Here is a 16,975-nt window from a genome sequence, read left to right on the forward strand (position 1 = left end):
ACACACACACACACACACACGCACGCACGCACACACACACCTACACACACTGATACACACACACACACACACACCTACACACACTGATACACACACACACACATAACAATTATAAATGTGTTTATTACCTTCAAAGTTCAATTTACGGACTACGTTGTGGAGAATGCAGCATGCTTCCATATTAATCTATTTAATGCATTTTCTGTTTTTGTATGTGTGTACTTACAGCGGTTTTTATATACTTTTGAAGACATACTCTACGTTAAGATTGTCTTTTTTAATATTTATGAAATGCAGATAAAATCTATGAAACACCTTTAGCATTTATTATTCTTCTTTATATTATATGGCTTGAATACAATATTGGAATAATTTGGATTTAGAAGGGTACGATTTGCAATTTACTTCTGCAGCCTAATTAAGACTGTCATGCACCGCAACCCGCAGTTATACCGATGCCAATATACATATACTTCTAAATAAAATTTAACTAATATTAAGCAAAACTAAAAATAATTTACCGTATGAAACAGATCTTGGACGTTTAAAGATTGAGAAAACATCGACTACCGTACCGTTTCCAAGTAGCTGGACCCAGCTTCTTACAAATAGAGAAAAAAAACTAATTGTGAGGGTTTTAAAAACAGAAATTAACGTCAATATTACACTTTTGGACTCACTTTTTTGTAATGTATTACCTAGAAGTTAAAAAAAAAAAAAACACCTGGAAACTTGGTTTATAACAAGTACAACATTAATACAGGAGAGTATGGTAACCATTCATTCAAAAACGTGTATCGTGTTACAAAAATAATTGAAGATTTTACTGTGTGGCTTAAAAACAAGTTTTATTTGTATCAAAGATAAATTTATAGCGATAACTGCTATTGACTTTAAGCCTTTTTACTCTCATACCCTTCTTTCTCCAAAATCGAGTGTGTCTACAATCACGTTACTTGTTTTAGTATAGGCAGTCAACTTCTCCGTTATTTTGTATTAATATTTACTATTTATTTTACGCCAACACAACATGTATTAAGTTTATCATGAAATTTTTACATCAATAATTAAAAAAATTCGTTCTTGATCTTGCAGTTTCTAATAGCTTCGCTTTCTTTTTTGTTATCGTTATCAAACAGGTAGAGGTACATGTTGTAGCCCCATTTTGCGGGAATAGTGTGACATTGGTCTTAGGGATGTAACATATGCATGGTGTGACTGGAGTGATCTCGGAAAGCAAAGGAAAACCTTAGGATGCCAGACCGTCATACGTAGGGACAAGATTATATGGTGAATTCCGATAAAACCGAAATAACACTGAAAAACACGTCAGTACACCATAAACACAGAAATTCTTGTTAATAGCCTACATCACAAAGCACCGAATTGCAATTAAAATCATTAAAGTAATCAGCATTTTCAATCAAAACTTCACTCTAATGACATATATCTAGCCTAATCTTTAAAATATTAAATTCAATGAAAATAATTTATTTAGCATGACGTTTGTACTACATTTTATTAATAACAACTAGCAAACCCGGCGAACTCCGTTTCGCCACCAAATGGCTTAGTTTTATGTAACATTTCGTTTGGTGATTAAAAGATGAAGAAAATTTTTGTTTTGTTTTATATTTGAAAAGGAAAAATTTTATTTCATTTCACAACAGTAATGAATTCATTTCGATTACAAAAATGAAGTGTTATTTAGTTGAACTTCTCTAAGTAAATGAAAGTGAATCCAAAGTAAATACTGAATCGAAGCGTTATACGTGTCCGCAAATTATCCGTTTTATTGAAGTGCTCTTTGGTAAACCACATTTTTTGTTTTTTGGTCTGACGTTAACACAAACAAAGCGGATGGTTTCCCAACTCGTGAACACGCAACGTATAACTGCCCATGTGAAAAACAATGATTTTCTAAATTTATTCCGCAAACACTAAGCGATTGGCCTTGCGACTTGTTAATTGTCATTGCGAACGCAAGGCGAACTGGAAATTGCAATCGTTTGAAGTCAAACGGAAGATCAGTCGGAATCATTGGTATTCGAGGAATACATACATTTTCACCTGCGTACTTTCCGTTAATAATGGTTGCCTCAATCAAATTCGGCATAAGTCTTTTTACCGAAAGTCGAGTACCGTTGCAAAGTCGCGGTGGATTCAAATTACGCAATATCATAATAACTGTACCAACTTTGAGTAGCAAGTTATGTGGTGGAAATCCTGGTAACTCCAGAGAGTTCAAAAACTCCGTTGGATAATTTACTACATCATCGGGATTTGTTATGGAATCAACGGATTTGTATGTCACCAAATCGCCAGAAATTTTTGATTGAATGGTGAAATTCAGTGCGTGTACATCATTATTCTTTGCGGCAAGAATTGCTCGTTGACTTAACCAAGCATAATTCTGATAATTCTCACTAATGTTTGGGAAAACATTTTCAATAAGAGCTAATTGAGAGTCTACAAATCGGCAAAAGTCGTTGGTAAGAGTAATTAATCCAGATGTCGCATCAACTGGGACTTTTCCATTTCCAACATCTAACAATTGTTTGGAAAATTGTGCAGCACTTTGATCATTTTGAAGTTGAACTCTCATATTAGTGGTTAGCGATAATGTTTTTACGTTATTCCATAAAGGTGATGCCTTCAGGCAAGCATTCAATTCATCTGCAGGCGTTCCACGGGGAATTACTGGCAACGTCTGCCTGAAATCGCCTGCCAACAATATCATCAAGCCGCCAAAGATGATGTTATTTCGCCGAAGATCCTTCAGTGTGAAGTTAAGTGCTTCAATTGATTTCTTATGTGCCATTGTGCACTCATCCCAAACAATGAGCTTGCATTGCATCAACAATTTTCCCATTGCACTGGATCGGGAAATATTGCATGTTGGAGTATCAATTGTGTTTAAATTGAGTGGCAACTTAAGCGCAGAATGTGCAGTACGACCGCCATCTAGAAGAGTCGCCGCAATTCCAGATGATGCTAACGCCAAAGCTATGTCACATCTTGATCGAATAGTGGCCAAAATCAATGAATCATTGGTCCAATATCTAAATTTTCATCATCACTGTAGTTCGCAGTGGGATCATATTGGAATGCCAAGCGATTGTATGATGCCAATGATCTTCGTGTGCTCACGCGTTGTCTCAATCGGGCATTTTCTCTTATTATATTTTGTCTTTCTTTGCTTAAGTTCTGTGAATACACTTGTTGCTGGCTTGCATGTCTTGTGCGGTGGCCGATGTTGGCACGTCGTCCTCTAGGCATTTTGGGCTATGGGCAGAGTGGTGAATTTAACCTCAAATGCACGATCCACATAATTTACACAGTTCAACTTACGACCTTAAAGACAAATGCCTGCTGTTGAAATTGAATAAAAATTTGCACAATATACGTTATATGTTTTTTTTTTTTTACTTTTTTTTCACAATTTCACAGTAAACACAATACCGGTTTGTCACATGAAATTAACTGAGCAGAGAACAATGAGTAGTTGATTTGATGGTTTCCAATTGAAATGTTAGGAAACGAATAACTTATTTTCTTCTTCTTTTTTTTTCACAATTTCACAGTAAACACAATACCGGTTTGTCACATTAAATTAACTGAGCAGAGAACAATGAGTAGTTGATTTGATGGTTTCCAATTGAAATGTTAGGAAACGAATAACATATTTTTTTTTCTTTTTTTTTTTTTTTCACAATTTCACAGTGAACACAATACCGGTTTGTCACATGAAATTAACTGAGCAGAGAACAATGAGTAGCTGTCAAACAATGTATCACGCACCGGCGCCATCTACTTAAAATGTTGGTTTGTCTTGAATTTTTCCTGAATTTTCTTTGCTATAAACCTCACGGAGCCCGAGACCTTTCCAACGACTGCAAAACCGTGGAAATCGGTTCGTGTGTTCTGGAGTTATAGTGTCAGGAAGGAAAACCCGACTTATTTTTATATAGTAGATGGACAATGTTTACCTTTTTAAATTTTCCAACTGTTATTAGTTACTCATTTTTACATTACGACCTTAGATTTAAAGAAACAACAACACAGAAATACATAAAATATTTATTTTATTTGTTCCGAAAGTATTACAAATGTTTATATTGAAAAAGTGCATCATGTACCAGTCAAAATGACACTTTGTTGAAAAAAAATTAGAATCTTGGAACAATTAAGAATCATATTTGTTCAGTAATATGCTATATATTTTTTTAATAAACAGATTTCATTACAAATAAAAAAAAATAACACCGAAATATTTTGTTTTATAAACGAAATTGGCCTGAAGATAAAACCATAAAATATTGTCTCTAGTGATCTGAAAGTAGGTACTCCGACCGCGAGTGCGATGCCTCACAGCTGCTTCGCCGCCTCAATGACTCCTGGTGTAGTTGTGCCCCTCGGGTCTCTGAAGCCTTTTAGTCTTTAGTGATAACGTCTGTCTCGTGTAACTTAGTCGAACCACTGATCTACGTATTCTTCTGCCACTGGTGTTCTGTCAACGGTGTTTGAAAATGTGTTCATAAAGAAACGTCATGTGTTTCTGGCTAGAGACATTTGAGGAATAGTCCATCTCGGAGTAGGCGGTGGTGATGGCGAGTCCCACCCACAGTGGGATAGTGTGGAGGAGACCACCCAACTCGGAGTAGGCGGTGGTGATGGCGAGTCCTACCCACAGTGGGATAGTGTGGAGGAGACCACCCAACTCGGAGTAGGCGGTGGTGATGGCGAGTCCTACCCACAGTGGGATAGTGTGGAGGAGACCACCCAACTCGGAGTAGGCGGTGGTGATGGCGAGTCCTACCCACAGTGGGATAGTGTGGAGGAGACCACCCAACTCGGAGTAGGCGGTGGTGATGGCGAGTCCTACCCACAGTGGGATAGTGTGGAGGAGACCACCCAACTCGGAGTAGGCGGTGGTGATGGCGAGTCCCACCCACAGTGGGATAGTGTGGAGGAGACCACCCAACTCGGAGTAGGCGGTGGTGATGGCGAGTCCCACCCACAGTGGGATAGTGTGGAGGAGACCACCCAACTCGGAGTAGGCGGTGGTGATGGCGAGTCCTACCCACAGTGGGATAGTGTGGAGGAGACCACCCAACTCGGAGTAGGCGGTGGTGATGGCGAGTCCCACCCACAGTGGGATAGTGTGGAGGAGACCACCCAACTCGGAGTAGGCGGTGGTGATGGCGAGTCCCACCCACAGTGGGATAGTGTGGAGGAGACCACCCAACTCGGAGTAGGCGGTGGTGATGGTGTCGACCACTTGGTGACGGAGACAGTCGACGGCTCGCCGGTTTCATCAGTGGTGTCAGCGACCTCGGCACGATAAGTGACAGCCGGTGGCAGCTGCTGTCTTGCAGTGGCGATAGCGAGATGGTGATGAGGGTAGTGGTGGCCCACGTGGCAGTCATGGGAATATTTGCATTCGTAATTACGAATACCTACGAATGTATTCGCAAAATTATTTTCTATGAATACGAATACGAGTGTATACGTATTAGCAGGTGTCAAGACGAATACAGCTGTATTGTTTATTAATTTTTTACAGAATGTATTTTCGAGCGAATATTTGCATTGGCATACTGAGTTATTAATATTTCACACGAGTAAAATATTAATATTCGCGTACTCGTATTCACAAATATGTACAAATATTCAAATGAGCGTATTTGAATTCGCGAATACGCAAAATAGTCACGTTCATTAGTAACTGTCAGATTTGAGTTAATTTGCAGACACAGACCATCCACGATCCCAGAAAGGCAAGAAGCTTGTACACGGGACTCTCTGAGAATGCGAAAGACGGCCCCAGCTGCACACGCCACTAAGATAGCCAGACACAATTCGCCAATCAACGAACAGCGAGTAATTTTATGAGGTGGTATCTTTGTTAACTAATGCGCAAAGTGGCCAATCAGTTAAAATGTCGTTTTCTTTTTTCCTTGCAGCCAATGAACGATTGTGTAAGCTTGCATCAAACAATCCGCCTTGCCATTTGGTTCTGTTGAACTAGTAAATACCTTAAGTCAGTCTACACTCAAAGATAACCCCGCGTCACTTATATACTTTGAACTTGGAATTTTTTATTATTTTTTAAAATTAAAATCCGAACATTAGTTTTCTGTTATGTTAAGGACTTTCAGATGTATTCATATGTTCTTTTTTGTTTGTAATTCATGATGTTAACATTTCAAGGTACGTATGCAAGTGCTGTGATTGTATATCAACTGCAATAGGAACAAATATTTGAGACTCACCGGTGTATTATAGCTTCGTATACCCTCGGCAATGTTCGTACCTAAGCTATACAAGAAATACCGGTAGTTCCGTATTTGCACGTACTCTGTAAAAAGTTCTTAAAGTTGAATTAATATTAATTTTACATTTTGTTCGTGTTTAACTTAAAAACTACTGACAGTTTGTCGCAAATGTTTCTAGAAAAAAAAATATACTACTACATTGTACTTCCATTAAATTGTATGAATGTACATTTGAAATTACACTGAATAAAGCATTGAATTGCATATTTTAACGTATATGTGCAAAACTACACATATGATACATTCTTAATTAGTAATTTTGATATTAATACGTTGTAATTTTTTTAACACACTTAAGTGTGTAATATACGCCAGAGATAAATTTACGACGACCTTTTATCTGCAAAAAAAGAAACATTATGCATATTGCCAATTCTCGTTGGCATTGTTTGAAAACATTGTTATATCTCCCCTCGTCCTATGGTTATACAAGCTGTCCATAAAAGAATGTCCCAGTTTCAATGGTTTATAATAATAGTTTAATTTAAAATTTAGACTAGTTACAAAAATCATATATCAAATTGAAGGTAAAATAACCTAGTTGTTCTTACAAATGTTCATATGTGCACCTTTAATTATACGGCTCACATCCAACCTAAAGTCCAATTCTTCCCACACTTTGGTTAACACGTCCGCAGTAATAGAAGCAATAGCCTCTTCAATTCTGTGTCTCAACGCTGGCAAATCATTAGGTAGCGGCGGAACGTAGACATGATCTTTTTTATAAAGCCCCAAAGAAAAAAAATTGCATGACGTTATATATCACGTGAAGGTGGAGGCAAGCGAAAAAGAACTCTGTCGTCTCGACCATTACGACCAATCCAACGGTCAGGGACTTTGACGTTCAACCACTCTCGTACAAAGAGATTCAAATAGAGAACGCACGTTGACTCTTAGCAAATTGCAGAACACAAAAAGGTTTTACGCTCGGGAGTCGCCATTTTGCGTAAGTGGCGCCGCAAGCGGGAAAACAACAAAGCAATACGCTTATTTAAAACTGTTTTGAGTTACTTTTTAATTGTGACCTTGAACGAAAACTACAACGCTTACAGTTGATACTATTAGAATTTATATCTGGGACAGTATTTTATGTACATACTGTTGTAGTGCTTTTCCCATTACTTTATTATTAAAATTTTGCACGATGTTTGAGAGTCAAGACGTTACACTGGCAAGGAATAAGCTGTGTGTTCGATGTCCGCCATTTCATTTAGTTTATAGGCATGTTTAGTTATGTATGTCTGTGTTAAAGTTATATTTAGATTTAATGTACAAGTGGGTATAGCTATAAACATATAAATATTTTTTCAGGAGTAAAATTTGATGTGACCATAGTTTGTGCACAGTTACTCAGTATTGTTGTCATATTTATTAACGTTTGTGGTAAATTCCTTGTGCATTACTTAATATGTTAGTTTACATACCACAGAATGAAAATACATAAAAGATAATAGAAAATTTGCCAAACCATAGCAATTGCGATATGATCTTTACTGGAATGCAAGAGTAAATTATACTTATACGCGTAGGTCTAAAAATACACCAGTGCCACTTACATTTTGTGTAACTATACATGTTGTGTAAATTATAAAAATATGTTTACAGTGTACAAATTTAAGATAAGTTTGTCGACATTGCGAGCCAGGGTTTTGTGGATTTACGTACATTTCCACCAATGTTTTTGTCGATTTTACGGCAATTTCTAACAGCGTGTCTACTCTAAAAGTCTACCTTTAGAATAATAGATGCTCTCAAACGACCGCGGAAACTCACGGGGCAGTAATTATACATACGTGTGCCTCGAGACGAGAGACGAGCAGTCCACATCGCCGAGGCCCGAGCGCAGAGTCTGTGGCGACCTCCCGGGTGACCTTCCCCCCTCCCCTCCTACAATCGATTTGATTCAACAATAATTAACCGGCTCGACTGCGCGCACTCCCGGCGCAGCTGAAACATGCAGGAGGCGTGAGCCGCCGGCGCCGTCTCGAGTGTTCGCTTCCTCCCGTTACGTTGCCTGCGCCGATAAACTGTCGCGGAGTTGCGCGTGATTTTTCAATGAATTCCTAACTTAATCATTGCATTGTTCATATATTATGTCAATTCAGTCAGTATGTATGTAATAGTTTTAAAAAATCCGAAGGTCAATTAATATTTAAATCCTACCATGAGCTAAGCTCATGAAACGTGTGGTACACAGTTTAATTATCAGTATTTTATTCGTTAGTAAATACTGTATTTATTTAATTTTAGTATTAAAAACTTTGGTTTATTTTCTTCTAAGTGGTAGAAGCAACCAAGAACGCAGTCACAGTTTGTATTCTTCACACAAAAAATAGTTCTCTGAACCTGTAAAAATTGAGAAAAATAGCAAAAACTAGGGGAAAAAAAAACTGTCAGGTATTTTATAAACTTATATTGTTTGAATTGTATATTCGGAACGACATGTCATTTGTGGTATTATATATCGTAGCTTTACGAAGTACACATTTATTTTTATTGGGACAAGTGGGTTATAAAAGATCGTGTTAAAAAAGCTCGGGCTCACTCGAAATGTTGATTATTTTATTTTATACCCATTACTATTTTTAAGGGTAATATGTTTATTACGATTCGATATTTTGTTGCAAATTCTGTAATTCAATATTTACCTAGCTTTACCAAATAAAAATTGACGTAGAATCATGTAACTGTTTGGAATTATGTATTTGGATACCAGCTCGCAGTTAACTTTGCGGCCTAAATTGAGACCTAGTAATAAATGCAAAATAGCTATCATTATAAATGTCCATGAGTTGTTATTGAATAACCCACATGTTGTGTGATTGAAAGAACTGGTATTAAACCATGCCCACCCCTGATTGCGGCGTGCGTGCGGGGGCCTGAACAACCCTAGCGACGAAGCCTCGCGGGAGCGGGTCCCGGGGGTGGCTCATCACCCCAGCGAGAGCTCTCCCCGGCGACGCCTCCAGGAAATTGGGAGTCTCCCCCTCCCCTCCGTGCACACTCCCAGTCGTGCCAGCCAATCAGCGCTCTTTCCCCCGAGGAGCCTTGCTTGGTTTATACTCTGTAGTCTGTACTGCAATTTCAACTGAGATGCCGCGTCGCCTACTGCTGCTTATGTAGGCCCATATGTCATTTGTAATGGAAAGTTTTTTGAATATACGTTTTGAAAAATTTTTATTTTTAATTTTCAAAAACCCTCCCCTCCCCCCACCTCTGAACACCATTTAAAAAATTTCTTAATCCTTCACTGACGGAATGCTACTTATATATTTTGACATTCGATTTTTTATTTATTTTCTTATCCTAGTTATGTTTTGTAATGTATGTGGGCGTAAATATTATTTTGTTTCTAATGTTTATCTCAGTTTCTAAACATATTTAATCATGGTATTCTTTCCTATGTGATTTTTAGACTCCTTAGTGATTCAACGTAACACTGACTTGTTACGTAGCTTAATGGTTTCTACCATAAAACGTCTGCACGAAATGTATTCAATCTACTGAATAAAATTCTTAACACTGACGGACATACAACGCACAGCTTAAACCAGTTGGTCTAGAAACATTTAATTTTTACAGGAGTTCCCTTATGTAATGCAGGTGAGCACTAAGAAAGGATTTTTGAAAATTCTTCTCCTAAGGGGGTCATACAGAGGATGAAAGTTTTAAAGATAATTATATATATCACAATATAATAAAGCATATTAATATATATTAGGTACCAAGAATAAGCATGCAAAAGCTACCAACCACAATTGTACCATTTAGACAAATTCAACCCTTAAAGGGGTTAACAAGGGGTAAATATTGTTTTAAGATAATTATATCTCAGAATCTAATCAAGCATAAGAATAGATATTAGGTACCAAGAATAAGCATACGATAGCTACCAACGACATTGTACCATTTTGCAATATTCAGTCCCAAAAGTGTGGAAATGTTGTAAATATGGTTTAAATATAATTCATTATATCTACGGATAGAATAAAGCATAAGAAGATAATATATTGAGTGCCTATAATAAAAATACGAATACTACCAACTATAATTAAATCATTTTGCGAAATCAATCCCTAAGGGGTGAAAAAGGGGTAAATATGTTTTTAAAATGATCCTCGATACCTATAAAACAGTACCGTGACTGACAAACTTAAAAAGACAACGCACAGCCTAAACCGGGAAACCTATGATTGGAAATTTGGAGGAAATACTCATTGTTATTTTCTTCTGCGTCTTCTGGCGACGTCTTTTACATTTTAATTCTTTACTCTCTTGGAGATCTTAACCAGCTACCAAGTCGGGTTGCAGGGGTTTTAGAGATCAAAAATTTCCCGTTTCAGACTTGAAACAGTGCAGTGATGTTCCGTAAATTATATAACAGTCAACCGAGAACAAGGTTTTCCGAAAATTGGCTCCCAAGGGTGATTTAGACCGGGCAACGCCGTATATTCAGTTCAGTAAATTAATAAATACCTCTAGTATTTACTCCATACCTGCGTGTAAGTTTTTTATTTGTATATTATATATATTAATTAGGTCTGGCCGGTTGGCTTAGTGATCGGAACTCCTGGCTGGTGAGACAAAGGTCCCGGCCTTCCCTGAGTCCAGGATTGGGCGATGTGTTGTCCCTTCACCTGCATACTGCAGAAGGCAGTGGCGAGCCATGGCAGTCTCACCTCGCCCAGCTCGCCCCAGGCTTGCAGTGGTCACTTCCCCGGGCGAGGTCTGCTGGAGGTCCAAACCAGCGTACGGGCCTGTGGACCCGTCATCAGAGACCCGCAGAATTCTGTGATATTGCTTGGAGGGAGGCTGGGATGCATACCATTATACACTTTACTTGCGTACTCATTGTACCATAAAGACCCTGAAGGACAAACTATAGAAAAACTGTACACAATTCAAATGACCCTGTCACATGTAATCTATCCAGAAGGTAAAATGGCGCAGCAACTAATGGTCAATGTATACAGACTTCTATGTGTACAATTGTGTTTGCAGTTAACTACCCATAATAATAATTTATCACTGACATACCTCATTTAGTGGCTTACGGTGAGTTTATCGTATTTTAAAACTATGGCATAATAGTTTCATGTTTTTTTTTTTTTTTTTTTGCAATTTTGCATTAATTTATAGCGCACTAAGAAAATACATGGTCGTAGGAACTAATTTTGGTACCACAACTCATATAGACTCTTAATGTAGAGACATTGAAAGGTTGTTGGTAACATTCACCAATTTATGCAACACACGCAACTGATTTAAACTACAGTTTAGAATGTTGTGTATGTAAATTCTCCTGTTCCTGTAATGAAGTTTGGTTACTGCTTCCTTGTAAAAACGTTACAGAAATTGTCATTTACTATTTTGTTTTGTGAAAATTTGTTCCAGTGAGAGTATGAAAAAAAAAAAAAAGAAGCGAAGTTTCAGTAGCTTGGAGTGTCTGCTCCGCACTGAATGGACTGTTTGTTGTGTTGCAGCGAGTGCGGGGCGAAGCAGTCTCATGGCCGGCCGCTGGGTAGACCCTCCCCTCCCCCGACCCTACCGCAGCACAGCTCGCCATGGCCAAGGTGGCTAGCGACAGACGAGGTGAGTACCCTGTGCCGCGGGTGTAGATCCCTGGGGCTTGCTAAAACGTAACTGTTAAATGTGAATGATAAATGTTATTCCACCCCTCCCTTCAGGAAATCCTACAGATTTTAGTCCATGTCCTGTACCATGCAATCCAGCTGATCCGAACTATGTAACACAGTCATGCTAACTACATACATATTTTGTATCTAAAATACATGGCAAAACTGTGGACGACTTCGGCACCGTGGTTCCACATTTCGGTTCCTTCGACTTAGTTTCCATTCACGAAATTACTCCTACCAAATGCCATATTCCGAGGGCTAAGATGTTAAAACATCAAAAGAAATGTACAATGTAATTTTCTTGTAGTCCCTTGAGTGCAGTGGTGACGAAGAGAGTAATTGTTCAACTGAAGGTAAGGCAAACCAATAAGAAGCAGAACAATTAGAACTTCCTGAAGGCACTAATAAAAAGTAGGACATATATTTCGTCTGTAAATCCAGTCCCACCATCGATGAAACACCTGGCTAATATAAATTTAAGAAAGGTGTAATTGCCAAACAAAAGAGTCATTATATCGGGCGTGCGCATACTTAACTCTAACACAATACCTTACTCTAACACAAGACAAGGATCAACCCTATTGTTTTTGAGTGGGCAGCAACTCTTGATCGACTGGACCCTATGCAACGATTATATGCCAAGAAAGCATATTGTTTGAAGCGAACTAGGAAATTTAAACAGAGATTCCGTGCGAATAAATGCACCAGTTCCTTCTGCCAGCAATTCGCATACTTCAGCTAAATCTTCACAGCCATCTCCTTTCTCGCACACACACATCTCCGCAGACACCTTTTAAGGACAGCCATCTTACATAACAGCATTTTGTAAGCAGTGATCATCAGCTCCATGAATTTATATACACTGCTGGTTCATTATTTTATAATTTGAAATCAGGGGCCTATTCCACCAATAAACTTTGCAACTTTTCACTTTGCACTTTTCTTTCTTACTTCTGTTCCACGAAAATTAGAATTCGCAAAGCAAAAATTGAAAAGTGCAAAGCGAAAAGTGCAAATACTTTGCACTTTTGAACGTGTTTCTGTTCCACAATAATCTCTCTCTGCATAACTCATCTATAAATATTTGCAAAGTTTTCAGAGGTTTTGCAAATATCATTTTGCTTTTGCAGTTTAACTTTTTATTGTGTGATATTATTTAAATAATTAGTTTGAGTTGGTTAAAAGTGTTGTTTGTTATAAATTTAGCATCTAAGTAATTATTTAATTTAATTTAATGTGGTTGAGAGAAATGAAAACATAGGTAGTAGTAACATAAACACACAACCTCAAAAGTAAAAGAAGGAAAATGAGGAGGCGTATTTTATTGCATTCAAGTGATGAATCTGATGAAGATGACAGAGTTCCAGTAAGGAATGTGTACAGATTAAGAATAATTTTCATGATTAACAATGATATTCATAGTGCTATTAAAAGAACGTCAGTCCATTCCTTCTCCTTTTGTTTCTGTGTTACTGTGCCTACTCGAGAAACTTGCAAATAATATATTTTTTTCTTTTATAAATTCTAATACTGCTAATTTTTTATGCACAACTTCTATTTTCTTACTCATCATGCACTCTATAACCTACAAACTAGACAACAGTAATGTAAACAATGAATAAAATATTGCAAAGACTTTGCAGACTGGCTGTAGGAATGCAAAGAGGTTAAAAATTTTGGTGGAACACATTTACTTTGCACTTTTCAGTTATATGCAAAGTGCAAAGTGCAAATTTTAAAGTTGCAAAGTTTATTGGTGCAATAGGCCCCTGGTCTTAGTAGCTACTTTTTAATTGTCTTTTCTTTAATTTGTGCTTTATTCTATATATACTATATATGTGTTTTACTTGGCCTTTGTAAATAAAATATATTTATATAATGTTACTTACCCTCATGTAAGACCTCAGGGTGTAAAGTAATAAGTGCATTGCATGTGTATATTATGGCTTGACTCGTACTAGGGATATTATAACTGAAATTCTTAAGTCCTTAATGTTCCTTCCAGTAGCAAGGTATATCTTAAGGTTACAACTGGTTTTTCTTGAGCAGAAATAGACCTCCTCATGCAAGTATATTGTTTTGAAAGTATGGTTTAACCATGTCCAACAGCTTATCAAAGGCATCTTTCATACGGTAATAATCTTCGTAGTCCTCATCTTCGTTCGTGATTTTTATTTCATTTAGCAAGTTCAAATGTGTGTAGTGATCTCTCTTTTCTAGCCATGCTTTCGTCAACGATTTCCTTTTCGTTATTGATGCTAATGCTAGTATAATTGCAATAAAAGCTTTTTCCTTATTACAACTCAATACTTTCAAGAGAAAAAAAAACGTGCTGCGTTCTCCAGGAGACTATTACACGTTCAGTTTGGACTGAACGTGTAATAGCATCCATCAATCATCAGTTTGTCATCAGTCCAATCACGACCAAGATTTTGTATTGAACTGATGCCAGCATGAACGTGTAATACCCGCATTCCTTTCCGTTTAGACAACAGTTTTCGTTCGAGGGTGGTCTACATAATCAACATTCCTATTTACTTCTTTTTAAAGATAGTGAAAATGGCTGAGCTTCGACAGTTCTTTAAAGTGTTTTTCACAAAGTTTATTGAACTAATAAAAGTTACCCTTGTTTGTGGCGAGTTAAAAGTAAAGAAGGGTAAAATGGTCTGAATCGGGTCAGGGACCGAATCGGGTCATTCTTGTTCTCGGCGTGAGTAGTAAACGAAAAGGAGAAGGCCGCTGCTGCTATCTAGTGTTGGAAGAGCATAACTAAACCGATGCTGTGAAACTGTGTGCAACGTTACCGGCGCGTTTGCAGTTCCATTTTCCTCAGTTTTGTGAAGGTAAGAATTCACGAGTATGTGTATTTAACAGTTTTCTTATTGTTGGTTTTATTTCACATATTTTTCATATTAGCCTGCGAGCCAGTTTCACTGCCTGAAGAAAATGCAGACAGAAATGATATCAGGGGAACTGACAGAAGCCAAACAGAACGTGTGCCTGCACCTGTAGCTATATATGAGTGTCTAGTTCAAGGAAGTTCTAGTGCAGGCCTGGAAACCTCGAACAAAGCTAGTCCTGTTTGCTTTCCTAGTCCTAGCAGACATACAACAAGTTTTAGTGATCTCTTGCGTACTCCAGTGAAACAAGTCAAACCAAGAAAACGAACAGCAATTCAGAGCAACCCAGAATTCATTACTGAAGCAAAGTCTAGGTAAGGACAGAAAGGAGACTGTGGAACGTAGTGAAGCATGTTAAAATGAACAACAAGCGAAGAAAACTTGTACTGAGAGAAAGAAAGATTGACAGGCGTGGTGATGATGATGGTTATCGTCCCAGCAGTTCTAAATTTGCAGGTGAAGAAGATACGACATGCTGTTTGTGTGACTTGGAAGTATTCAGATCCAGGATCCATCTCTAAAAGGAGGCTGGATACAGTGTCAAGAAGGCAAAAAATGGTATCACGAACTTTGTGTCGGAGCACATGGAAAAAGTTATTTGTTTGTGGCAAATGTTTTACATAAACTAACAAATTTAAACAAGGAAAATTAAATTTACTAACTTTGTTATAAACACTTGACTTTTATTATGACCAGTTTTACACTTATAAAAGTGTTCTTATTTGTAAATGAGGTTGTAATTAGCATTTAGTCTATCCGCAATTTTTTGCTACACAGAAAACTTGAAACAATGTTTCAATTTTATTTGTTTTTACGGTTTTGTACCAATATTTACTTAATAAATTTGTTTCAAATGTAAATATGTTCTTTGTAGTCGCATTTTCTTTGTGTCTTTGTTTACTATTGTACATTAACATAACCATAGAATTTGGCGTAATTTTTAAATGCTAACTGGAGCATCTGTTTTTTGTAAAATGTTGATGTTGAGAATATTATGTCAAAAATCTATTTTTGTTTGTGTAAATTGTTCTTTTATATTTATTTTCTAGTGTTGGTTGTTGAACCGATTCGCCCTTAACCTTGGGTGGGTGAATAGGGTCACTTGCTGTGTTTGATATATGACCTCGTTGCTTTGAAAATATTTTTAACAAATTTGTTTGGTGTAAACTGTAGTAAACTAATCAAAATTTCTTCTGATAAAATTATTTTGTAATAACTGCGATGTTCTTAATTGATTGTTTTGCATTATGTGATCCGATTTAGACCATGTTACCCTATAGTTATAAGGATAAGAAAGGGATAGGCGTACTAGGTATTAGTAGAGAAATACAGTATGTCGATAAAATATTGTCCCTGTAATAAATTTTTATAGTATTAACTGTAAGCGTTGTAATTCAATGTCCAAATTACAGAGTAACTCAGTTTTAGATAGGTGCATGCGCGAATATTGCTTTGTTGTTTTCTCGCTTGCGGCGTCACGTATGTTGAAAGAATGGGTCCTTCCCCAATTAGTAGAGGGTAAAACTGTAAACAGGATGGATCCCCTCCTTTTTGGAAGCTCTTTGTACAAGAGTGGTTGACCGTTGGATTGGATTTAACACACGATACTAGTCATTGCTGTGCAGAACATCAAACATGTGTTCATAATGGAATAGATAACAGAATAGTAGGTAGTTGTGTAATATGCCCATATGCAATTCCACACAACAAGGGTCCATTGTCTCTCATTTTATACGGTAACGGTATTTAACGATAATGAGAAACAATTCCGGCCCTATGTTCATTGAAAATGACCCAGCATGGCAACATGAAATTGAGACGAAAATGTATTCTTTAGTTTTAAAAACAATTACCCATTAATTTGTATAAATATTTTCATTAAAATAGTGTGCCGCAAATGAGTGATTTTCTCGGCACCATCTCATGTTTTTATTAATTCATACTTTTGATCTGTGTCCAGGTGCTTACATTTAATCTTTATATTTTTTGAATCCAATGGACCCTTATTATTTAAGCATTATACAGTCGGTCCGCCCTCACCTAGGTGTACCGTGCTATGCTGTCGGTAGTGCCACGTTAGCAGCGTGTTGACTTTTCC

At 37.3% G+C, this 16,975-nt stretch overlaps 1 protein-coding gene across 4 annotated transcripts in view; it reads left to right on the plus strand.

The window, feature by feature from the left end:
• The window catches only part of LOC134527542 (phospholipid-transporting ATPase ID), a 341,327-nt gene that overhangs the window by 151,191 nt on the left and 173,161 nt on the right, over positions 1-16,975 (plus strand). For all 4 annotated transcript variants that reach the window (XM_063360302.1, XM_063360303.1, XM_063360304.1 and 1 more), the window contains exon 2: positions 11,822-11,930. In XM_063360302.1, the coding sequence (XP_063216372.1) occupies positions 11,903-11,930 (28 nt within the window). In that variant the 5' untranslated portion in view covers positions 11,822-11,902. The remainder of the gene's footprint in view (positions 1-11,821; positions 11,931-16,975) is intronic.

The sequence above is a fragment of the Bacillus rossius genome, chromosome 1, assembly GCF_032445375.1.
Source record: "Bacillus rossius redtenbacheri isolate Brsri chromosome 1, Brsri_v3, whole genome shotgun sequence".
In the NCBI taxonomy this organism is placed as follows: domain Eukaryota; kingdom Metazoa; phylum Arthropoda; class Insecta; order Phasmatodea; family Bacillidae; genus Bacillus; species Bacillus rossius.